Source organism: Rhea pennata, chromosome 3 (assembly GCF_028389875.1).
Source record: "Rhea pennata isolate bPtePen1 chromosome 3, bPtePen1.pri, whole genome shotgun sequence".
Classification (NCBI taxonomy): domain Eukaryota; kingdom Metazoa; phylum Chordata; class Aves; order Rheiformes; family Rheidae; genus Rhea; species Rhea pennata.
In genome coordinates this window covers 126,515,045-126,541,443 of record NC_084665.1, presented here as the reverse complement: position 1 = coordinate 126,541,443, position 26,399 = coordinate 126,515,045, and the positions used below count along the sequence as shown (strand labels likewise).

The following is a 26,399-nucleotide window of genomic DNA, read 5'->3' as shown; positions in this document are numbered from 1 at the left end:
CGTCCCGGGGGTCCCCTGGCACCATCCCGGCTCCGCTGGCCGCCGCAGCGGCCCCTCCTTCGGGTGCTGGGCGCCCCCCCACCCCCCCCGGAGCTGGGCTCTTCCCTCCCTGGCACGGAGGGTGGCTCCCCCCCCCCCCGCGGCCTCCCCACACCCAGTTTCTCTGCTCTGATGCTTTTCCGCTTTCCCCTTCCCCCGACGTAATCTCCGTCTTCTCCCGTATCCCCGCACCTGCGATCAGCATAGGGCTGGTTGTCTCTAACAGGGCAGCTGGGCTCAGCCCTTGGGTTACCTGCTTGTCTCTGGTGGCATCTTGCAGGGCTTCCTGCCAGGCAGAGGTACTCCCGGCTTCTCCACCCTGGCCCGGCTGCTAAGAGCTCCTGTATTTCCCAGCTAGCTGTAGGCAAAGGCCTCCCCAGGCCTTCTGCCATTAGGAAGCATGGAGTTTGCAGAGCTGATCAAGACCCCTCGAGTTGATAACGTCGTACTGCACCGCCCTTTCTACCCTGCCGTGGAGGGCACTCTGTGTTTGACTGGCCATCACCTCATTCTTTCCTCACGGCGCCAAGATGATGCTGAGGAGCTCTGGCTGCTGCACTCCAATATTGACTCTATTGAAAAAAGGTATTTGTCCTAATTTTCCCTGTCTGCCTGTACCCAATTCTTTGTTTTGTTATGCGATGAAAAGTGATTATCAAGATTAGTTCACAGTGCAGCTTCCCCAAATCCAGGTCTGGAGAGGAGAGCAGCCTAGTCAACTAGAGTGTAAGGTGGAATATTATCATGGACTGACTGATTCTCATTTAGTTTGGAAACTGATACGTGGCTGTTCCATCTTAAGATATTTTTCTTATATAAAGGTAGACCTATATTTAAATTTCTTGTATCAACAGTGATTCTTGTTAATAGTAGGGCGTATTTCATCAGTAACTCTTAAAATGCTTCATAAAGGATGCATCTTTATCACAGTTCCTTGGAGGTAGAAGCTGAAATTCTGATTGAGTGATTTGCTGAGGGTCACGCAGCAAAACTGATGGCAGAGCCAGAAGCAGACTTCAGATCTCCTTAGTCTCAGATCAGTCTCCTACTGCTAGAGAGTATCAATCCCTTACTCCTACAACTGCTTATGGAAATCAATAACAGTCTTAACGGCATGTTTCTTGTCAGAATGATGCAGCAAGTTGAGTAGTGACTACTGCACCTGAGTGTCATTTTATTCTTGCCCGTCTGTTTGTGTCAGAGGGACTTCAGAGATGAATTTTACAGCCTTCTATTGGGTTGCTGATGTCACCTCATTTGCTGATTGTATTCTGCTTGTTTACTTTAATCTTTTTCTCGGTTTAATAATAATAGATTTTTTTTGCTATGAAGTCAGACCCTGTTTTCCTCACTCTTTAAAATGATCTGGAAGAGTAGATTTCCTCCCTGACAGTAAGACAGGAAGACCTAGCAGCAGCAGTTTAAAATATCAGACTTCCTCGGAATCTAAGAATGGAAAAAAAAAAAATGTCAGACACTGATTAACTTTATTCATGTGCTGCAGTTTTCTCTTATTTTTTCTGAAAAATCATGCCACTTGACTAGAGGGTGGAGAGGAGTAGAATGGTTGGAGGCGCTGAAAATCTATTCCCATCCTGTACCACTCAGTTATCAGAGTGTTTTGATGTTGTCCTCTTTACTGCTTGTACTAAACTAGCCATAGCTGTTTTTTAATACTATTGTAGATACGCTTTTTTTCTTTTTTCTTTTTTCTTTTTTTGTTAGCTGTAATGAAAGTGCACCTTAAAACATTCCTTACTCCTTTGATATTAAGTTGTGATACCAGGGAGCAATGGAATGGTAGTTCAGTGCGTGATTTGTAACAGTTAGCTATGTCTGCAAACAATCTTAGGTTTTATTACTGGCCTTAGTTTCTAGAAGGTCTCTCGGGTAGTTATCTCTGTCCTTGAGAATAGCTTTGTGTGAACACAGTGGCAATTAAAAAAAGATGAGAGAATACTTTCTGCTGAATGTTGGAGGGACTGGAGTAGCAAGGCTCTTCAATAAAGACTATAGAAAATTCCAGTTTGGTACTGCTTAAAGTTATTAGTGCACAACATCGCAACAGGCTCAAAATCTACCTTCCCGCTTCTAATACCAAACAGGATTTTCTCACAACTGTCAAATGGTCATCAAACTGTTTTTTAATTTTTAAGCAACTCAGATATGATCTGTAGAGTTTGTTGAGGAGAGGAATGGTCTCCAGTGATCTAACCATGAAGCTTTTGCTTGAAGAAACATAGAAAGAGGAAACAACACCAGTAATGCATTGTAGTTGTACTGTATTATTACTTTAGGAATCTGCGAAATAACACTGCGAAGAGGTCGTATGACTGGCTTTGCTGGAATTGGAGAAAGTTTTCTGTCAAAATGTCTCTAGCTTTGCTTCAGCACTACCAAAATTATAATTGGTTTTGTATATTAACCTTTGTTTGCACTGAAGGAAAGGATAATGAGCTTTCATCTGTGATAGTTCTAAAATAATTTATAGTCACCTTCATAAGCAGTGCAGGTGAAGCAACGCAGAGCTTAGTGATCAAGTCTCCTAGCGTACGTGCAGTTCTCCCCTTGTATGTGCACGGCCTAACTACAATTAAGTTTAGAGGGACTTTAAAGGTCCCTCTAAAGTCCTTTAAAGGTTAAAGGACTTGGTTTCCACAGTTCCTGTCATATTCTGTTTCTTCCATCATCCTCTGCTAGTGCTAGCACTATTGTGGCCTGGAAGGACACTTTACTGCTTTTCTTTAGTTCATTGCTTTGTGAATGAAAACCTATATATCTGCGCATGCTAGTGGCTAGTTAGCATGAAGAAAATACTAATTTTCTTCTTCTGGCATCATCCTTCTCTCAGGTATGTGATAAAGACCAGAGAGGGTGTCTCTGTGTTGGGTTTTTTGGAAACACAGAGCTTTTTCTGGGTTAACTTACATTAAAACCACCAATGATATGACTAGTACCTCTTTGAGGTCTGCAGAACAAATAGTTGCATGGCGTTACAAGTATCAGAAAGCAGACCTTTTCTTTTCTTGTCTTTTACAAAAACAGACTGAGATGCTTTAAAAAAAAATTCCACTCAAACATTTTTAGCAATTCTAAGTTTCAACACATCGCTTCTAGTAAATCTGGAAGCTTCCGGTGTTTTTGTCCAGAAAACAGCTGAGTCTACCTTTTCTCTTTCGTATCTTAAACAAAGCAAAATTGGGACGAAAACCTTTTCTTCTCTCTCTATCTTCTAGTACTTCCACTCACTGCTGTATCACAAAGCTAGGATAAGAAAAGGCACAGCACAACTTGAAAATACCCGAATGGATTCTGCTCTCCTCCTCCCTCCCCCAGATGGATGATATTGCACGCAATTTAGTACTAATGGAACTTTGTCTTGTAGGCTGTCATACCTCCATTATACCTTAGAAGATCACGTTCCTGAGAGACTCTTTTCTTTATGTCTTGCTGTAGGTTTGTGGGCTCATTGGGTACCATCATCATAAAATGTAAAGATCTGCGAATTATTCAGCTGGATATACCTGGAATGGAGGAGTGTTTGAACATTGCTAGCTCTATTGAGGTAAGAATTCATGCAGATAAATAACTCAAGTGAACATTATGTAAGTTGTGTTCACCTGGTTATTCCTGTTCATTGTTAGTCTTTCTTGTTCTTTGTTGCACTGTTGTGTACGTAGCCTATGTGAGTGATGCTATGTGGAAAAATCCACAGGAAGCAGTTGGGTGCTCTGTATAAACAGAGGCACAAAAAAAGCAAATCATATTACGTGGCTGTTAACTGTCAGTTAGATGCAGGGTAGTTTGTTAAGCTTATTATACAGTATGCTTTTCCTCCCCCACCCTAAGCAAAACTCAGTTTGTATTCTCAGAGTAACTGTTGCCTGCTAGTTCTGCTGATAGGTTCATTAGCCTTGTATCCAGGGAAAAGGTTTTAGCCTTTTTCTTTGAAGCGTGTTGTGATTCAGCAGCAGTAATTTATTTTATGTGGCAACAGAAGGTGGTGAACAAAATCAAGGATATACCATGGCAGGCCAGAACATATTGCCGGAGTGATGTCGAAGGGTTTCTTGCCTTTTGCCTCTTTCTAGTGTTTTGCTTTCTGCTACTGAACAAATGCTATTACTCTGGCTCATCACTATCCTCTGGAAACAGCTGATAATTTCTCATTATGATGAGCTGAAGCTCACGTGTGCCAAACACTCCTCTTGACAGAAGCAGAGGACTGTGCTGTTCTGGGAAAGCTGGCTGACTTGTTCCGCACATGTCTCTGCAAATATGATGCTGTGGGGAAAAATGTATCAAAATAGCAATGAAATCTGCTTCTGTAATGACTGTACACCTTAAAAAAATGAGAGTCTCAATCTGTATGCATAGACCGGTGACTTAAGTTTGCATCACCAATGTTAGAAGAAGGCACCATCTTGTTTTTGAAATGAATAGCAATTTGAGTGAATTAACTAGCTGTTTATTTCCCTTTTCCACTCAGGCTCTTTCTACCTTGGATTCTGTTACTCTTATGTATCCGTTCTTTTTCCGGCCCATGTTTGAAGTTGTTGAAGATGGTTGGCGCTCTTTTCTACCTGAGCAAGAGTTCGAGCTTCTCAGTTCAGTAGTAAGTTGGATCTCAAGGATTTGCACAGATGTTCAGATATGCTGGAACAGTTACTTAATGGTTGATACAAGAAAATATATTTATGCAAGTAGTTTTTGAAGCATTTCATCCAGGAGTGTCTGGAGTGTGGAGATCCTGCATGGTAAAACTAGCAGCCTATGCCTGGGTGGAAAATGAGTATAGTTGAAATACCTGATATTAAAGAGTGATTATTTCTGTTTATGTGCTAACTATACCTGGTTGGCACTGATATGTCACCATAGGCATAGGAAGTTTTGAGGCCTGTGTAAAAGTTACTGGGGAGAGGTGCAGGTGGGAAATGTTTTTTTCCTTTTGGCGATGGCCCTCTCGTTGTAAGAACAGGAAACTTTAGCCTGTATTTATTCTGGTAAACTTTGCATCTGAAGTGGATGGGATGAATCCTGCCCATTATCAGCTTCTGTATTGAAACCAAGCTGTTTCAAATTGCCAAAGATTTCATAGCTCTTTAGGAAGATGAGAGTAGATACAAATGGCAAATTCAAAATATTCTTCACTAGTTCATAATAGGAAAATACTGGGAGGGTTTAGAGAGCTGCAAATTTCCAGTCTTACTCTTCTGGGTGTCGTGAGCTCATATTGACATTATCTCAGTACCTGTAAGATAGGAATCATACTTGTGAAATTCCACGTTGTATCTGTCAGTCAAACTTGTTTTTAGGATGCTGAACTTGATATAGTGGAGAGCTGACTCAGTTGCAGCAGTTGCAGATAGGCTCCTATCTGTTTTAATAGTGTCTTGGTTTAGCATCTCCTATTGTTCCAAGTCTTTGTTACATTGAATAGTGCACTTGCTGCATTTTTTTTCAGGTTTCTGAGACCACATCCATTAGTACGTCATCAAAAAAATTTGATTTTTTTAATCTGTAACTCAGCCTCTCTGCAGCATTTTTCACTTCCTGTATATGACTAATAACTGAACAATATGATCAGCTCGATCAGATTCATGTGATTAAAAACTTCGAAAAAATTAAAGTTTAGAGAAGACCTTTCCATTTTTGTCTCATCATTGGAGTGCTCTCAAATATCTTTGCTTTCTCTGTTGTCAGAAATCACAAAAACTGACTCTCTTTTTAGTTAACCTGCAGCACAACTTTCATTGAATCTCAGTTGGGTAGTTCAAACATACATGATCAGAACACCCTCCTTTTTGGAGGAACGCAGTGTTTGCAGCTCAGCAGAGGAAGCTTGCAGGCATTTCAAAGAGAATCAAAAGGCGGGAAGCTGAGGGTTGCTATTTGGTGGGAGTGGAGGGTATGTAAGAGCAGGATTTTAAGCAGCAGAAGAGGTACCCCTCGTTGCTCAATGAAAGAGTACAAGAGTGATCATGCTTTGCTTTCTATGAAGAATTGAAATCCTTTTTAAATTTCGGGAATCTAATCACTTTTGATTGTTGTATTTACCACCATGCAAATGCAGCTGCTAGCACTAATCCATTGATTTACTGCTTTTCCTCTGTACAGGTTTAAAAATACAATGACAACTTATTTGTAGGTCTTCTATTAAAAAACAAATGACTTTATAGTGCTAAGTTTCAAGGGCAATAATTAATTAATTTAAATATGCATGTCTAATAGCTGTTGATTAAGTCTTGGCTTTTAATCCAAAACTTCAGCTGCAACTCTTTGTTGAAGAAGTGGTGACAAAAGCCATGTTCAAATGATTGACTTTACCTGAACAGCAGCTAAAAATACGAGTGACTAAATATTCCTTTTTCTGTAATTATGCTTCCTTATATGACAGGCTAGAGTAAGTGAATGGCTGATTTATTTATTTTTGTCTGAAAAGTCAGATGAGTATAATACAGGAAGTTACCTCCCTCTACATTAAATCATCTGTCTGGATCTGTTGTGTCTTAACTTCCTCAATATGGTAACAGCTTGTCGAGAACTGCATTTCACTCTCAGTGCGCTTCTAGTACTGTATGAATTCCAAATTTTTCTGTTACATGTGAGTTTTAGAACTCTGAGACGATTTATAATGGCAAAGTAAAACTATAAAGAAGTTATCTAAAGATAAATGATATAACTATATAATAAATATTTTGATTACAATATATTATAGTTATAATCAATATATTAATGATTAGTTTCTAGATACAGATATGATTATGTATAATAGATGTAATTATTTATCTTTACATATGTTGTGCCATATATGTTGTTGTCCCAACACGTATACCCCCATGCGTAATTCTCTCCACTGCATCACCTCTCGTTGTGCTCAGAGTTTGATTTTGATAGCATGCATTAAAGCACTGCGGCCCAGCAGCTCAGCTCAAGGATTGTAGAGGTGCTTTAGTTATGCTACCCCACTACACATTCCTGCTTTCAGCCCATGAAGTTGTTAAGAGAAGAACTGTTAAGGCAAATGATTTCAGTTGATTTGAAGAAGATGGAGCAATTCACAAGTTGCAGGGGGCTATCGCTTTCTGATGGCTTTTGCTGTGTGCTAACTGTCCTCTTGGAGATAATGTACAGCACAGGTCAGCAGGGCTTTTTTTCAAGTATCTAGTCCATGCACTGCTATTCTGATAAATCCAGCGTATCAACAGACAGTAGCTCAGTTGCAAATCTAAGTCAGTGAAATGTTTAGCTGATACATTTATGTAAGTGTCTCAGGAACAGAACAAAAAGTCTGCAGTGCCTGTAGTAAACTACTGAACAGTGAAATGAGACTTTAAAAGTACCATTGACAAATACATGAGTAGAGCAGAAGATACACAGCACAGTTACTGTTTGCTCATCCAGCTCATCACTCTCTTTGCTTGAAGCACTGGGTAGTGCATGAGATTTGGGATGGTTATAAGCAGGTGCTAGGTGCTGTTTGTATAAAAACTGTATTCCTCACTGTGCTGCAAAACTGAGTGACTGAATGGAATTACAGAATATATGCAATCAACTTCCTATTTTCTGAGGTATTAGAGAAGATTTAACAGGTCAAGATGGAGAGGTTTCCTTCCTGTCAGCTTCTACAAGTGCAGGATACTGTAACTGAGTCTTATAAATTCTGGATTCAGTGAACTGGATTTCCAGTTATGTGAAGTTTATAGTCCTGAGGAAAAGTCTGTGCAATAACTGGGTGATTAACACGAAGGTATTTCATTGCCACCAGATTTGGTTTCTTCAATCTCTATTTTCATTATGTTGTCAGTGTAGGACAGAGCTTAAGTTTCTGGTCAATTTAACTGTGCTTTATGTACTATCTTGAAGCTTCTCAAAAATAGCTGGATGTTCTGGTTTTGTGCTCAGCTTGTAATAGCAGGGGCAGCCCGTGTTTTACCGACAAGCATCAGTCTTTGCCTGCATCTGTTGTTACGCTTCTGGTCTACGTGCAATCTGTTACTAACGGGGCTTGCTGCCTCCTGCCTCTTCCTTGGTAATGGCTTTTGTCATTGCTGCTTTGCAAGCATTTTCTAGATGCCTAATGGTGTCTTGATTTATCTTGAAGGCTTATTAGTGAAGCTTGAATTGTTTTACACTATTTTGTTGAGAAAGGCTTTTTTTTTTAAGGTATGGTAAGTTTGGAGAGAATGGATAACTTATTTTAGCCTTTCAGTAACATTTGAAAATCAATATCTCTAAATAAATTTTAGGACAAGAAAAATGGAAACATAAGAGTTAATCCTGTACCCTGTGTGAAACAGGTGTTTATTCTTGTTTTCTGTCAAGGCTTCTCCCTCTCCTCAGTCTTTGCCACTGCCTACTTGAACTGAATTCAACTTTTTCTGAAGACCTAAAAAGTACAGATCTTTTGCTGTGAGGAACAATAAATGCTAGCTTTGTACTTTGAGTTTCATTTAGCATGATTTTCTGTTTGTCTTATCTGTACAGGTGAAATCCACTTCTTTCCCTGCCAGCCTTGCTTCATATATCTGCATCTCTTGCTGCACATAGTCAAATTGCTGTTCCCTCACACTCCCAGTTAGTAATAGCAGGTGTGATGTGTGTGTGTTTCGGTTTTTATTTGTTTTGTTTTGTTTTTGAGAATTGCAGACCTACCCTAAGCAAAGTAAAAGAAAAGAGAATTTTGCACTGGTTAGGTTTTACTATCATCTAGTTCACGTTTTAGCAGTTTGAAGTTGGCACTGCAGAGGTTAAGTGGCTCCCTGCAGAAGTCATTATGTTACAGAAGACAAATGGTGCTAATTGCTGCCTTCCTCCTCCTCCTTCCCATACCGCAGTAAATTATAAGTGGATGGCATAACGGTATCATCTGTCTTATGTTGTAAGTTGTGAGAGGAGGAGGAGGTGGTTAGGGGCAGAGGTAAATTACCAAAGTGGGAGATAAGTCAAGTCGATATTCTTTCATTCCTTTTCATACTGGTGATATCAGTGACAGACGGACTCTCAAAAAGCATACCGCAGAGTTTTTGCTTTACTTTCCCTGCATCCTGTGTGACTTTACAGTTCTAGCAGTTCTTTTCTATATCCCTGCAGATACAGAAACGAATGACACACCATTGCATGAAATCTGCAGTAATTTGACATAGACGCCCAAATAAGCTATAAGAATTATCATTGCTGGAGCACTAAGAGCATGAACTGTGGCAAGCAGACCTGCTTTATGTGACCCAGTCATTCTTTCATTTCTGCTTGTGACAGGATTGTTGGAGGTAATTTAACTTTGCATCTGGGAGAACCTTTGCATTTTTATAAAATGTAGATGTTCAGAGAAGCTGTTTGGAGGTTAATGAATAATGAACCAAGCCCCAGCTGGGCTGAGGCAAGACTGTCCAGACAGGCTACTGAACACTGATAGCAGTTGCAGTTGTTGGTAGTAATACATACAGCCTATGCCTTCCCCAGCATCTTTTTATGCAGGCTGCAGTAGGCTGCCATCAAAAGGAACAATTCTGCTTTCTCCTAGGTCACATCTTTCTTGCATTGGATCTGCTACTTATGTAATCATATCATGAATCAGATCAGCTTGTTCAACTGGTAGAAAAACTTCACTTCCAAAACCTTCCAGGACAATCCTAGTTTTACTCTGATAGGCTCACTGATCTAGTGTGATCTGTATAAATATGTGCCTCTCAGGAGGTGTAAGGCAAGAGGTTGTACGTGGCTGGAAAAAGGAGGAAGAGACCTATTTCTGATCAGAGCTGTGCAATTAAATATAGGTGGAACTTACCTTGCTGACTCAACTTGGGTTTTGTTGACACAGGGTATTCTGCAAGTGTCCTGCTCTTCTCTCACTTCCTCTGGCACCTGCTTTATCCTTCATCCTTTTGTCCAGCTGAAACTTTATTTGAATTTGAATGGGCAGAGCTGTTGTGGCATTGGGTGAGGTCTCTGCCTGCTGCAGTGGCACACGTGCTTCCTAATTTGTGCTGAAAACATCTCAGCTGAAGAGTTACTTAGGGTCCTGTTTACCTTTTCATGCCTATTTCATGTTGGTGCTTAGTAATGGAAAAGGAGACCTGGATAGCAGCTTTCTATTGCTCTTCAAAAGGCTTTTTATATTTCGCTTTATTTATTAATACTTTCTTGCCTGGAGCTTTCCACAGGCAGATTTGTCTGCTGTTCGGCTGCTACTTTTAAGAGTCTGACACTGTTAAAATCAAAGCATGTTTTAGAGGCTTCTGGGTCGTTTTTTGTGCCAAAATTTGTGTGCACAGCTTTTATTGGGTATAATGAATATAGAATAAGGACACATCAACTGAAAGTGTGGCCAAGTGAACCTCTCTGTCTGCTGTCGAGGGCACTGGGAGCTCAGTCCCCTGCCAAACTTTAGGCACTTTTCTGCTATAAGGTCCTTCCTTTCTGTTCCCCTCTGGGGCAAATATATCCCTCAAAACCATTTATGTTCTTAGCATTTCATAGAATCAGTAAGGTTGGAAGGGACCTCTGGAGATCATCTAATCCAACCTCCCTGCTCAAGGGGGTCACCTAGAGCATGTTAGACAGGGTTGCATCCAGGCGGGCCTTGAAGATCTCCGGAGAAGGAGACTCCACAACCTCTCTGGGCAACTTGTTCCAGTGCTCTGTCACTCTCCCAGTGAAGAAATTCCCCCTCACGGTCAGGTGGACCTTCCTGTGCTTCAGTTTCTGCCCATTGCCTCTTGTCCTGTCACACGGGACAATTTGCTGAGCAGCGTCTCTTGTCTCAAATGTAGTTCTACTCAGGGAAAAGAGATCTGCCTTGACTAAAGTGTTCCAGTTACTGTGTCTTGTCTGGGGATGGTACCCTCATGCAGCAGACAGTGGTGTGGTCTCAGCCCAGAAGCGTTTTTCAGACTGTAAATGGGCCACAGCCAACAGAGCACGTAGACTGGACTTCTTTGAGTCTGCAGTGAAAACAGTGTCAGCAGTTCAAACGTGGACCGCAGTAAGCGAGGACTCCGAGTTGACATGGCCGCTTGCTGACCTTTGGTTTTGCTGTGGACAGAGCCAAGTCCTGTGTGTGACCTCGAGTATCTGGTATCCTGTGCTCTGCCAGGTGTCTGCTAGAAATATAACCCTCTGGATGCAGAGTGTCAGTATTCAGCTGGTTCTTTCACAGGTGTTTGGCTGTGGGAAGCTATGAAATTACATAACTGGAGTTCATGAGGAGATGTTTGTGCTTAAACGCTGTGATAGTTCCAAGAAAGGGTTTTGGAGGAAGAGCTGTACTGTTTTACATAAAGCAGAGCCTCTAGCAATGAACCAAACTGGAAATGTTAACTTGCAACTTTAACCTCAAAGCACCTTCAGCCTCTAGAATAGATGGACAACTGTCTGTCTTGTGGACAGTAGAGGACTTCAGAAAAGTGTTGCTAACTCTGTTCTCAAAACTGATGGAGGTTTGAGTAGATGCTGCCCATATCTAAATCAACCTGTGTCTAAATCTGCAGACATGACAATGTATTTCTGTTCCAGGGTCTCCTCCAAGAATGAGAAATAGTGTTGTTGCTTCCTATGAGATGGAAAGTATCCACAAATGCAGTGAATCATTTTGTAGTGTATACTACAGATTTGCTGCCTGTTGTACCCGTGAAACAATTAAAAGCAACAAAACCCCATTTCTGACAGTGTGGCTTTGCTGTGTGTTGTTAACTGGGGATATGGATAAACCAAATGTGCAACTGTTGAAAAAATCCCATGTCTCAAGAACAAAAGTCACTCAAAGCTTGTAGGCAACGGAAGCACTCAGGGTAATGAGCTATTCCAACAAGATATTATGATTACATACATCATCAATAGATTAAAAAAAATCACAGTCAACAGATCCATAAATGTATACTAAAAGGACTGGGGATATACCTTCTAATACCTGTGATAAAACATTTAAGAGAGGCAGAGCGTAAAGAAGAGACTGAAGAGAGGGGACAGGTTTGTTTGCTGTTTCTGAATGGCATCTCTCCATGTTCTTGTTGGAGAAGGGCTAGTGTTCTAGATGGACTTTTCATCTGACCCATTAGCATAGTTATGCTATTACAGGGGAGTCCCAATTTCTGGATGAACAAAAGTTATAGTGCCAGTGGTGACAGCCAGGATTTATCTGTGGTGCAGATCGAATAGAGTATCAGTAGTTTGTGTTTTATTTTGAATGTAGAAGTTCATCTTCCCTAGTAATATAGCCTGTAACAGCAATATATTATTTCTTGGCACAAAACCTAAATGTTCCATCTCTTTCAGACAGATGAGTGGCGTCTAAGCTGCATCAATAAGGAATTCTCTGTCTGTCCTTCCTACCCTCCAGTCGTCATTGTCCCCAAATCCATCGATGATGAAGCACTTCGGAAGGTGGCCATGTTTCGCCATGGCAGTCGCTTCCCAGTCCTCAGCTATTATCATAAGAAGAATGGTATGGTAAGTTGTGTTTGACTAATAGTTGTATTTGAAGGAAGTATGAGTCTGAGCAGATCTCTTCAGCCTTGTTTAATGAAAAAAAATAACTCGTGCTCTAGATTTAATGCAGTTCCTGAGGCATTCACTTCTGTTATTTTTTGGCTTGCTTCAATGTATGTGGTAAAACTAGTTCTGAGTGATGGAATGAGTAATCTGCATCCTAGAAATAACTATTAATCTGCTTATTTAGGAATGTATATGGCACGAGCTTGTCCTCAGCAGCGAGAGCAAGATGAGACTTGTAAAGCCACCACTGGCAGCCCTTCTTGCTTTGTCTGCCAAGAGGCTCCATGATGAAAGGATGGCAGAAACCACATTTTCCTGTCTCTGGATAGTGGGCCATCTACTTCACAATGGAGTCACGATGACAGCAAGTGTGCACAGAGCCAGCACTGCCTCCGCTTCTGCTGCGTAAATGTCTGAGGAGTGATCGGAGCAATCTGTTCTCCAAGGCTGTCAGTGTAATAGGTTTCAGGCGTAGCAAATTCTTACTGTCACACAGATTTTTGTCACCTTTTAACAAGCCAAAATCTAATTGAGGTATTGATAGCTCTGAAGCATGCTGTAATTAAGAAGTGTACTTTATGAAATAGCTGAATAATTCTTTGTGTTGCTTGCTGACATAACCAGTTCTGAGGATGCTGGGGTGTCTAACTTGCAGCTTGGATAAACTTGATCCAAGCTTCTGAGTCAACAACTGTAATGTTCTCACCTGCAGTTGCCAAGATTTATAAGCATTGAATTGAAGCTGTCTAGTCTGACCTAGTAGTGTGCTCTATTTCTTTTCTTCTTGCCTAAAAATCAGCCATCCACTAATTTCATAATACTCTTGCTTTATGCCTTTTTTTTCTCTTGACTGAAAAACTGCTGAAAGAAGATTTGCTCAATTACATCTCTGAACTGTGCATGTTTCAAGTGCGAGAAATATATTAGTATTCAACTTGGAGTGCTTGAGTCTGTGACGGTAATACTTTCCGTCACACATTGCTCTCCTGGCTTTGAGTTTATTTAGGCTTGCTGACTGCTGCCTCACATTTGAGCTGTTGGGATGCAACTTTATGATATGAAAGGCACTTACTAAAGAGACATCTCAGCTAATACTTCCGGGGAGCTAGACTTTATTAGTCTAAGACTGAATAAAACTGTAACTAATAGACATCTTTAAAATGTGAATGGCTCGAGTGTTTTAAAAACAGTTAAAGAGATTAAAAATCACAATCCTAGAAATGTTGGTTTCTTAAGAAGGCATCAGCAGGAAACCAGTTACATGGCTTATAAAGATGATGCTACAGGAATAATTAAAGGGAATAGACCTCTGAGAAGATGCCTGTAACTTACAAAGTGGCTTGATGAATGATTACTTAATTCAAGCATTTCTAGTTTGTTTTTTGGATAAACTATGTGCAACCACTTACAGAGACTGAGAAGAACTAGAAGATTCAGGGCAAGGAAGAACAGGAGCTATAGGAAGAATTTGAGAAATGTGGGGTGGGTTTCTGTGCATCAGGTTTGCAGATGAGAATGTTTGCGTAATCTCTGTCCAGATGTGGTGGATGGAACTTGAAGCAGGTGGAAGTGGGAAGCGCAGTGGAGTGAGAGCTGCGCTTGCTGGTGTAACTCCCTGGAGAAGAGCTGAAGATTGAGGAGGGCTATGTTTGAATGTTGATGATGGAGGAAGCATATTAAGGTTGATGTATCCCATCCTAATCAGCATCATTAGTGACCTGAGCTGTAAAGGAAAGCAGGAGTATCCTTTGTGAATTTAAGTGATGCATTTCTTTAGAGAGCTTAGTTCTGATCTTGGAGCTCAGACCCAGTGATCTAATGCATTGGTTTGCAATCTATTTGCAAACTAAAAAATACGGAGGTGTGTACCTCCATATAATGAATTTAAATCTCTGTTCTAGGTTTAGACCTTGAATACTCAGGGGCTTTTAATCTTAAGTCTCCCTATTTGTAGGGCCTAATTCGTGCTTGATTTTCTCCACAGGTAATGATGCGAAGTAGTCAGCCTCTTACAGGTACAAATGGAAGACGCTGTAAAGAAGATGAGAAGCTTATTAATGCCACACTACGAGCAGGCAAGCGCGGCTACGTTATTGATACGAGGTCCCTGAATGTTGCCCAGCAGGCCAGGGCCAAAGGAGGAGGCTTTGAACAGGAAGCGCACTATCCGCAGTGGAGGAGAATTCACAAATCTATTGAGAGGTGAGTGAAATCACACAGGCCCTCCTCTGTACAAGGCTATGCTAGCTCCCTACAGTGGCTTTGGTGCTGTAAGAAATGGCCACGTATCCTAGTTACTGTCAACAAAGTCATGTTCTCCTCAGCATGAAGAGGATAATAAAGGATGTTTGGTTTTGAAAAGCTGGGTTTTGGTTCCTTTTTCTGAACAACCTACCATTGCTGCTGAAGTTTTCAGACCTGAGGCAATCTCCCTGAGCTATGTGTTTCTTTGTCCATCTTCCAGAGTTGCAATCCAACATTCTCGTGTTTATCTTTGCAGTGCACAGGAAGTCCCTTGCTACCAAACTTATGGAGATGAGGACTCTGCAGCAGAGTCACGCTTTTCCTACCCTACACTTTTCTCTGGTCATCTACTAGTATTTGACCACTTGGAAACAAGTTAGAGTTCAATAAACTTTGGCTGACCTTCCTTTTACAGTTCTTCTTAACCCTTAGTTTCAGAGAATCCTTCCTTAGGGGTTTGTAGTAATGTTGCTGGAGCTACTGAAAAGCAGTCAGTCCCTCTATTACTGTGTAGGCCAGCTCTTGAGGAGCTAGTAGAAGAAATTTCGTGCTCTTTGCTTTTAACTGTTTGTTTTTGCTTTTGGAAAACTTGCACAGAATTGAACTTGGTGTTGATTTATTTTTACAGTGAACTTGGACATCAGAGTCTTTATACATTGTTTTATTCATTCCTAAATAACACGCTATTTCTGTTAATCTATTTACAACATCCTTTATTATACCTGAGCACACATTGTAATCCATGTTGTTCAAGAAGTGCTTGATTCATCAGTAGCTTGGTGCAGCTGGAAAGCATAGTGTGAAACAAGAACAGAAAAGTACCTGGTTTTACCAGCTGCATGTTGGACACCAGCTTTCTAAGGCTTGTGGACATATTACAACAGCTGTAAAGCAAAACTTGTGACCTTCCTCCTTTTCTGTTGCAAAGAATTCAGCCAGACTAATTTTAGTGTGACTGTATGCTGAGAAGTTGAGTCTGATTTAAAATTTTCTGTGTTAATGGTGGGGTTATGTCCTTGTGATGATGACTTTCAGGTCAGTGTTGCATCCTGCAGTTTGCAGGAGGTGGGCGGAGGGTGGAATCCTGAGACTTGTGGGGCAATACAGAGAATAAAGATACGCACTTAAAGCTTGGCTGACATTTGCTATTGTCCATGCCCGATTGCAATCCCACTTGTACTTGGTAGCAGGAGTATTAAAATCTAAGATAGGCCTGAACACACGTGGAGTTCAGGTAAAATAAGGAAAAAAATAGTACTATAACACCTTATGAAGCAGTTCCTGCTCTGAGAGGAGAGAGGCAGCCTATATCCGAAGAGTGACGTTCGGCCACTTGTTACCTGTGGCTTGGAATTCCCAATAAAAGCAAGTTTGAATAAGGCGATCTGAATTCTATGAAGTCATGCTGTTAGACATAGCAGCATATAAACCTCAGTGCCTAGCTTTTGGATAATGATCTTTAAATATCTTTTTGTAAGTATGTTGTCCTAGTTGCTGTGCTGCTTGTATGTTTTAATAAAATTTTTCTTTTCCCAAAGGTTTAATATTCTGCAAGAAAGCCTCATCAAGCTTGTGGAAGCTTGTAATGACCAGTCGCACAATATGGACCGTTGGCTTAGTAAACTGGAAGCTTCTAACTGGCTGACTCACATCAAGGAGATACTAACTGCAGCTTGTTTAGCTGCTCAGTGTATTGATAGGTAAATCATTTTTCAGAAGCTTTGAGTTTTTCATTCATTTGTTGTAGGGCTCTTGTTAAATAGCTCTTTTTCTGTTTAGGTGTTTAATAATGGGCTACCATGAACCAGTTTGCGTGTACCCATGAAAGATAGTATTTCATCATCACAGTTCAGGAATGTTCCTCCAGTACATCATGTTTGTATTTTTATGAGTACAAGCCTGAAGGGAAAAAATTATTAACTGAGAATAGATACTAGATCATCTAGTTGAGATCTGTTCCTATATCTAAGTCAGTCAATCTAATTTAGTTTGCTTTACGGAAGATTTAGATTAGAATGTGCCCATCTGAAATGTTGTTGTGGCAGCCTAATAAAATGAGAACAGTGTGTCTTTAAAAAATATCTTTTTGGCAGAAACTTTCCAGTACCCCGCTTCACTTCTAGAGTTTAAAACTATGATGTTTCCTTGTTTTCCTCAGGACCAATTCATGTGCTTTTTGCTCATGAAACCTTTCTCCCCATAGTCCAATTTAAGCAATCCTGCTCATCCTTTTATAATTGTCTTGTGACCTCTCTTAATCTGACAGTCATTAAATAAATGCTGTTAATTTGGTTAACTTGTCCTCAAAATGTCTTCAGACATCAGGCTGGAAAGCTAGCTTTTTAGCTAGCACTCAGGTGCCAGTGTTTGTAAGACTGAATGCATTGGCAGTGCGCTGCGCATAGTCTCTTTATGGCCCTGAAGGGAGGGTGATTTTCCCAAAGCTCAGGGAATCCCTAGCTTTTTTTTTTTTTTTTTTTTTTTTTTTGCAGCCAGGGAATGCTTTAAATGGATCTGCAAGCAGAATGAAATGCAGTCTCACTAGTAAAACAGCATTACTGCATTAAAGCATGAGCTGCTGTGTCTTCTGAAAGCAGCAGTTGCCTTTTTTAGTTATGGACTGTGCCAGGAAAGGATTGCTCTCGATCAATAGTTTTATCTGTAATTCTTTCCCCTCATGTACTATGAGAAAGGTCATTGATGTAACTTCTCTGGCCTGTTGGGGCAGTAGACAGCTTAGTCATTCTTAACCTCGGCTTTGGTTTATGTGTTTACCTGGAGTTGTGGCAGGACAGCCCAGAACTGCTGTCTGGCTAGCCTCGTTCAGAGCCAGGTGATAACATCTAAGCTGACAAGGATGCTTCAGCTATACTGGCCCCAGGGAGGGAATGGTGGGAGAGATCTCTGCATTACTTTAAAAGTTTGGGGCCAGGAAGATGAAAGGTTACGATAGCGTTATGCTAGCGTGTGCCGCTCTGGGCAGTACTTAGATTTGACAGTTAACCTTTGCAATTGCGCTCAGAAGAATTGCTAGGAAGAGGCCTCTTGATCTCTCACTGCCTCGGGGAGAGGGAAGGTATGTGAAGATTATTTCATAGAGGCATTGGTATTGTTTTAGGTGTAGAATTATGGATGAAGATGTTGCCATGCTTAAGGTATAGATTTGTTTGCTATTGACTTCAAAAAACACATTCCATTTGCAGGGTTACTTGTTTGGTGGATTTCTCTTTTTACCGCACTTTGCAGCTTAGCTTGGGTCTCTGCACAGTAACGTATACAACCTGCAATTAATTTCTTTCTAAGTGTAAGGATTTTCTCAAGAAATAAGACATTGTGTCAAAGTTTGAGAGGAATGGGAGGGATGAATACCATGTAATACCATCCAGTCTTTGTTCAGGAGTACTTGACTTGTATCCAAATGCAGCCTAGGATGCAGGGAGAAGGGAGGGGATCCATTGTCTTGGATGGTGACCATGGCACTGTGGGGAGTGACAGCATGTGGCACCCTAGCGATGTGCAAAGCCTTCTTGCCCTCGTGTCTCTGGCCTCCCTCTGCTTCTCACATTATTCTGCTGATTCACCTGTGCTGGCTGGTGAGTGAGAAGCCTTTGGGCTTGGCTCTCTGACAGGTTTCCTTGATGAGCACAAATAACTTTTCTGCTTTTCTGGAGACCCAAGTTCTCCCTGCCTTTCTGGAGACCCAAGTTCTCCCTTTTATCTCTTTACTGAATGGGCTTATTGGCTTACTTTTGTTTGCAGTAAAATCCAGTTAAGGCTCAAATGCAGTCAAGCCCAGATGTGCGCAAGAATCTCCTAGTACTGTTTTGCAGAGCATCTAGCAGGACCAATGCAGTTGTTTATGAGACTATTTTAGGGCACTAGTCAAAATAATAAATGGCCCAACCAAATCTGGAGATTTGTCCTTTGAAAATAGAATAGAAATAAATAGAAGAGGTACCAGCTCAAAATAGTGAGCTTCACAAAAAGATTTCCCTGTATCTCTTCAGCGCACATTGCAGAGAGTCTGGATTTTTCAGGATGTCTAACCAAAAATGAAACCTTGAGTAATAGCTCTGATTAGTGTTGGTAAGGATTCAAGAGGAGAAGGTATTATCCCTGTATTTGGTGTGGGAATAAGCTTAAGGGATGAAAGAAGAGGTGAAGACCAGCCAAACCGCAGCATTGTCGAGGTAGTGACATTGGTGTCCATGAGATGCATTGGTATCCATTAGGATGCCCACATCCATGAGACTATTATGCTCATTCACACTCTTACTCCTTTCTGCCCTTCTCATAGGGAAGGTGCATCAGTTTTAGTTCATGGGACTGAAGGAACCGATTCTACACTCCAGGTAACCTCTCTGGCACAGATTATCCTGGATCCAAGGTGCAGGACCATACGTGGCTTTGAATCTCTTGTTGTGAGAGAGTGGCTTCAGGTAAGAAATGTCTTTGAAGTAGCAATATATGTATGTACAAAACTCCAAGCTATTTAAGTAACACTTGTATTGAGAAAGAGTTTGGGAGACAGAAAATAAGGTGGAACTTGTTGCAACCCTGCTTAGTGTGAACGGCCCTTGTCCTAAGGAGTAAAATTGTTGCTGAATCATTTGTTCCTCTGGCACTCCATATAGCCTCTGCCTCTTATGGTGTTTGTTTTGGTTTGGGGGAATTCTGTTTTGTGTGCACTTAGTATTGACATCTCTTTTGACAACACTGATCAGACTAAAACATAAAACTTCAGTTCCACTCTTTATACTCTCACAGCAAATGTCCTCAATCTGTTTCTTCAGAGAGCCTTCACCAGTTCATTCTTGGTAAAATTCTCTGATAAAATGCAGTGCGACTTACATAGCTGGAAAACGGCAGTAAATCTGGGCAATTTGTTGTGGGATGCTTGACCAAACTACAGTTGTAGAAAAGAGTAATAACAGCAGAGAAGATAAGAGCTCTATGGACAGAAAAGGCTCTGAAGCTTTTCTGCTAGCTGTATTCACATCCCATTACGCTGTGTGTGATGCTCCGATTTTTATTTTTATAGGCTGGTCACCCTTTTCAGCAGCGCTGTGCCCAGTCAGCCTACTCGAACAGCAAGCAGAAATGGGAGGCCCCAGTGTTTCTCCTCTTCTTGGACTGTGTGTGGCAGATCCTTCGTCAGTTCCCTTGCTCTTTCGAATTCAGCGAACACTTCCTCATTATGCTCTTTGAGCACGCTTACGCTTCGCAGTTTGGGACATTTCTGGGCAACAACGAAAATGAGAGGTTGGTGAGGATAACCTGCTGAAAACCCTGCATCTAACAGGGAAAAGGTCTCTTGGTTTGAAAAAGGGCAGGGGTGCTTATGTAGTCTCTTAGAGCATGGGTAAGGTTCTCTTGCTATGTAGTAGCCTGCCCTACTGTTAGGGAGCTTCACCTTTTCCAAGATAGGAGCATCCTGCAATAGATGACAGCTACCAAAGGAGGTTTGAATTTCTCTTTTGAACTTAGTTCTGTTCTCAGGCCTGCGAATTCCAGTAAGACTTGTAGATGTTGGGGTCTCCTAAACTGAAGATAACTGAGTGGAAGGGAAAGTAGAGCTGATAATACAAATAGACAAAGATAGCTTAAAACTTCCTAGAAACCTCTCTGCCCTTAAAGTAACCTCTGTTTAGAAGAGACTCTTCTGTCTTCTGCAGGGCTGCTCAGCCACTCATCTGTAAAACTAAATTTGACTTAGAACCAATAAAACCAAATCTGAAAGAGCATTGAATGTTACATGTAATAATCTGCCTGTCACATTTAAATATGTTTGCCTGTGAGCAAAGAACTTTAAAGTCTAATGTTAAGCTTGTGTTGTCTGAAGTATTCACAAGGATGGCAAATCTTCCACGTGGGTGGCAGTTCAATTTGTTGATGCAAGCAGACTGAATTTTGCCAAAATCTAAGGAGCAGAGACCCTTGTGTAGCTTGGAGATGGGTTTAACCCAGAATAATAGCACTGCCTTCTTCCTGTGCTCTGATGTTTTCTGCCACCAGAGGGATCTAATCAGGCATGCCTATTGTGCACTTCCAGCAATAATACTGCTTTAGTTTACCCTGAGAACTGCATTGTCATCCTTTCTTGATACAAATTTACCATCCCTCATGGCTCTGCTTTGACAACAGCATAATTAGTTCCTTTCATAATTTAGTTCCTTTCAAAACACGTCAGACCATTCCAGGAAGATTGCAAATTTCTTTATCTGAACAGAAGACAGGTAACTCTTTCCCAATTTACAAATGTTATTATCCCCATCTCTTCTTTGGAATAAATTGTAATGGGCTGGGTTGAGTAAATTGCTTTAGGATTGCACCATTCCAGGGTCATGTTGGTGAGGTGCTGTTGAATGGGATTAGCTTGAATTATTCACCCTTGATTTCTCTGGGCTAGTAGCACATGGGAAAGCTTGTGATATTTTAATTTGCAGGGTTCTGACAAAGCAAAGTGAGTTTCTATAGTTTCAATGTGAAAGCTAATTTGGTCGTATGTGTTTGTTAGGTCTAAACTGAAGCTGCAGCAAAAGACTATGTCCCTGTGGTCCTGGGTGAACAGGCCTCAAGAACTGAACAAATACAAGAATCCTCTCTTTGAGGCCAACAGTCTTGTCATCTGGCCCTCTGTTGCCCCGCAGAGCTTGCAGCTCTGGGAAGGTAAGCCAGACTTGTATTTTCTGCTATGTGTAATGTATATTTAGTGGCTACTTATAAAGTTTAAATGTTAACTCCTGTTGTCTCTATTTCATGCTTAGTCCGATGTCTCAGCTGATGGTAGTATGGTTCTGTTTGAAATCTGAGAACTAGATTACAGAATACTTAAATTCTTGTATCTGTTCCATTCTAGACTTGCTGCGTTGTGGGTTGGGTTACCCAGCATCTGTAAATAGCGCCCTAGTACAGTTCTGCTTCCCCTGTCCCTTCCTTCTGACACAGTTATGTGCTGTGTTGTGAGGCTCAGCTCAGTGCTGCTTAACATTGTCCCTTCTTGTACACGCTTGCTCTCACACTCTCTCAAATCTTATTTTTAAGTCTTTCCAAGGTACGTAGTCTATGTATAGCCTAATCTACGTATGTTTTGTAGGCCTCAGGTTTCTGTCCTGTATAAACATAGACTTGTTTCTCCTTAACCCACCTATTGTCCAGGATAATTGGTATATTGTAGCTTTGCTGCTACAGAAACTTTATTCATCTTTTATTGGTTGAATAGTTAACTAAAGTAAAGCAGGCAGGCTATCACTGCAGGTTCAAAACTGAATACGGGCTTGGTCTGATCGGTTCATGAGAACAAAGGAAAACAAAAAAGATTTTTTTTTCATGATTAACAGTATTTAAGAGGAAATGGTGAATCCAGAGAGGTGACTCAGTACTTCAAAGTGGTGTTTAGGGGAGAAGCTGATGGGAGAAAAAAGCACGGATTGTATGCATGCTGCCTGTAAGAGCTGAGGGAGTATAAATAGCACTTCCATTTTGTAACAGAGAGCCTCTAAATACTTTGCTCTCTCTCTGGGCTTTCAGGTGTCTTTCTTCGGTGGAACAGGTCTTCAAAGTTCCTCGACGAAGCCTATGAAGAAATGGTCACCCTTATAGAATACAACAAGCAACTTAAGGCAAAGGTTAATGCATTGAGGAGGAAGTTAGCAGAGCTGGAAACAGATGATCGGGTGCAGGAGAACCCATGAGCTTACAGGGCTTTGGACTCAGGTTTTTCCTTTCAACTCCTCTTTACACTAAAGACTAAACATGGAAGGTGCATGTGTTGCAGAGCCCTCTGATACAACTGATCCTCAGTCCTCCCACTGCTGAAACCTTCACTTCGCGCTATGTACACATCCCTGCTGTTTGGGAGAGATCAGTTTTGTTTACAGAAGATGTACACAACCAGCCATAGTGTCCTCTCTTGGCAGCTTTTCTGTCTCTAATAAATTGTGTACAATGTCAGTATAAGCTGGAACTCTCACCTCTGTCCAACTCTGTATGGATGACCAGGATGGGCCAAGAGACAGGATGTCTCAAGTTAATGTTGGACCTTCTGTTTTTGTTGAACTCTCCAAACACTCCGTTTGCAGGAATAAAATACAAAGTTATAGATGGATAGATAAAGGCATTTTGTCTGAAAGCACCTTTTTTTTTCCCCAAGTGTAGATAAGGCAGCTTAATTCTTTAGTTTTCTAGAAGGTCTAGAATTTGCAGTTAGATCATACCATTTTCTACGCGTTTATACAATACCTTCAGAAGCCTTCACATCTAACACTTGATTTTCGTGTTAAGCATTGGCTTGGGAATAGTAGCTTGAATACCAAACTGTGGCAAGAAATTTCAGTGCAATACAGAACTGAAGTAGGGATTCTGCTGCTAGTGTTTAAGCTGTGACCTTCAGGTGAAATTGTCCCTCATGTACAAATATCTTTCAACAGATAAACTTTTATTCCACCTGGAAAACAAAGAGGTTAAGTAGCTGGCAGAGGTGTTCACTTGCTGAGCAAAACAGTGACTTGGAACTGTCCTTTTAACTGGAGCTGCACTGCTCTCAAACTTCTGGTTGCACTGACTGTTTTTATAAATTTAAATAGAATCACAGCATTGCTAGGGTGCAAGGGCATGTACAGCAGCTCTTAATTAATGTACATCTCAACAAAACATTTTTGCTCCAGGTGAATTTTTTTTCATGTTCATACTAGGTATTCTATGTGCTTTGTGAAAAACAATCAAAAGCAAAAGATGGGAGTAGGACTAATTTAACATATCAGGTATCTTTTGCAGATTAAAAGGCTGTCACACTACAAAAATGCTTGCGTGTTTAGATCACCTTTAGTTGCTAAAACTACTTAAAGATACTAGAGATCAGCTTTTTTCAAGTTAATGTATTTTTTAGCTGTTCTTTGTGTTTCTGTGGCTGCAATCTGCTTCTTTTTAAATTCAGATCTTTGCTGGAGATTTCCCCCCCACACACACTCTAAAAAGGCAGTCAAGAGTAGGTCTGAAATATTAACTCATCTAGACATTTTTTCAATTTGATTCAACTGGTAGCCATACATGACTGAGAAGATTTGAATTAAAACAAATCATGTGGCTGGGATTATTTTAAAAGTTGCTTACTGTTAGCTGCTTTCTTCTGAAATGAATGGAGCTTCATTAGGCCAATGTTGACCACTTTGGAAAGCGTTGAAATTCCCTTAGCCATGATATTTTGTGTTTTGGAGTGAAGATGCGTTTATTTAAGTTCTGCTTTCACAGAAATATGTGTATATATATGTATATGAGAATGGGTGGAATTTTGTCTTAGAAGTATCTGGAGAGTAATTGTCTGCAAAACTCCTATAACCTATAAAATGGGTGTTCCATGACCAAGGAAATAATTTATATAAAATTACTTGATAGTTGTTTTTAAATGCTACCTTAATGCCTTTTACTTCAGTCCTTGTTTCCTTAACTATTTTCTTCTTGATCAGCCTAAACTTGGTCCTGATGTGGTGTTTGTTTTGGGTTTTTTTTTTTCTTCTTTTTCGTTCTCCAAAAGAGTTAACTTGCATAGTTTCATTTTACAAGGGCTGCTTTAAAAAGAGATCCCCTTTAAACAGAAATAGCCTTAGGGCAGACAAATAATTCCCCTAGTCTTAATATCAAATTATTTTTAGATTTGGACAAAGGTAGTCTTGTTTGCTAAATTTAAGATTGACATAGGGAATAGTTTTCAGGGCGGGCTAGTGATCTCTATTGTGTAACTGGGAGATGCAAGTTGGCCATACCTTCCTCCCACTGCCAAACCCCTGGTTTTGGAACTGTCTTCCAGGTATTTACAAGATGTAAGCCCTTGAAATTACAGCTCACTCTTTAAACTTACGGCTATGTTGTCTGCACCTGCTTCAATGTAGTATTCCTGTTCAATTCAGAATTTCTGCTGTGCCTGTGTGTCTGAAATGCACCATTACTAGTCAGATGAGAAGGATTCAGAAGGGAGTTTTTTCCCCCATAATAGACTATGCGTAAAACATTTAAAGGTTATGTAATTTCCTAACATAGTAATTATATATTGAGCTAAATAGTAGAGAAGCAAAGGGGGTTTTAGATCTAATTGCCTGACTGTTCTAGTCTCTAGTGCAAACTGTGTGCGTTTGAGGAAACTGGGTAACCAGCTGTGACAGCTAACAAAAGTCAGAGTATTCTTTGAGCTGGCATTTCATCCTTGACTTATGTTTCAGGACTAAATCCACCTCTAAGTGATGTGTGTTTGCCATGGCTTAGTGGTAGTGTGGATCACAGCCTTAAAGATAAAACGCTAGTGTAGTTCTGAACAGTGAGAGTAGTTCTTTCCTGCTTCCTCTGCCATAGTGCACCTTTATTCACAACTAAGTGCAAGACTTGGAGGCTTACGTTAACTTCCAAATAGTCACCTTCCTGAGATGCTGTCAGGAGCAGTTCTGCAACATATTGCATGTGCTGGAGTTAGGGTAGGATATTTGGACCCTTGCAGGTCCTCCTGGAAGAACACAGTTCCCAGACCTTTTCTGGTAGCCTATTTACATGTTCCCTTTTGACCTTTTCATCCCCAGTGCCTTCCAGGCTTGAGTCTGGTGGCTGCTGATAACACACACTGGAGCCCTCCAGTTCTTCACTTGCCTGCCTGTCCACAATCTTTATTCACATACTTAAAGCTAATGATCAGCTTGCTTCCTCTTAGAGAGGGGGTTTTGCTGGACTCTTTGCCTCACAGTGTCACTGACATGCTGCTTGCAGGTTACCTGCACACGTACCTGAGCTGTAAGCGTTGTGGTAGTGCCCAACTCTGGCCCTTCAGCGTGGCATTGCCTTACGCTGTTGCCGAGACACCTGCTTCTCCTCTTTTGCACGTGGCTATTCATGAAATAAACTGGACATGAAGTCCCCTGAAAAACTCTTGGAGTCGGTCAATGTGGACACTGCCATTTACCAAAAAAAAAAAGGGAAGAGGAACTAACTTGCACAGTTTTCATAAACACAAAGGGAATATGTACCTTCAACATTTTGATTGTATTGCTCTAACTCTTGAATGTGGTGATCTGTTGAAGTGCACTATTGTTCATGTTGCATATTATATAACTTAAATTGCACTGTATAGCATATTGGCGTTTCATGTATGCTTTGCTAAAGCCTTGGAAAGTGCTATCATGTACAGATTCCTGTACAAGGGAAAAATGTCTATACTAGCAATTCTACCTTTTTTGTAACTGTGTGACATTGAATAGCACTGAGTTTAAAGTCATGTGTATTATATATCTGTTACCTAGTTCAAATTTCAGTGGAGTGCATTTCTGTCCAAACATCTGGAATTGCTAATGGGACTTGGCTGCTGCTTTAAACTCGATTTAAAATGAAATAAGTAACAACGTTGGGACTTGTGTGCTGTTGTTAGAAGTATGCTGTATGTGTACAGAATCCCAGCCACTGCGGTGGTGAATATATCACAAAAAGGTAACAAATTTAGGAAAAAAAACTATAATGGCTGAAGTTGTTTAGCCATTTAGGGGAAATAACAGATGTAAAATGCTGTAAACTTTTGCTGTAGACTTGTTGAGAACACAGTGGAAATATCTGTCTGAATTAAAATCTTGAAGACTAAAACAGTTCTTAAA

The 26,399-nt window shown here is 40.8% G+C and overlaps 1 protein-coding gene across 2 annotated transcripts; it reads left to right on the top strand.

The window, feature by feature from the left end:
- Positions 1–26,399, top strand: MTMR9 (myotubularin related protein 9). Of its 2 annotated transcripts, none has more exons than XM_062573283.1 (10): positions 1–624; positions 3,496–3,604; positions 4,529–4,646; positions 12,317–12,486; positions 14,516–14,733; positions 16,314–16,475; positions 19,073–19,214; positions 19,817–20,037; positions 21,293–21,444; positions 22,306–26,399. In XM_062573283.1, the coding sequence occupies exons 1-10, from the start codon at positions 440–442 to the stop codon at positions 22,467–22,469; spliced, it is 1,641 nt and encodes a 546-aa protein (XP_062429267.1). In that variant the 5' UTR covers positions 1–439; the 3' UTR covers positions 22,470–26,399. The 2 variants fall into 2 exon arrangements, with proteins under 2 accessions (XP_062429267.1, XP_062429265.1); XM_062573281.1 differs by having other exon boundaries at positions 4,529–4,654; positions 12,313–12,486.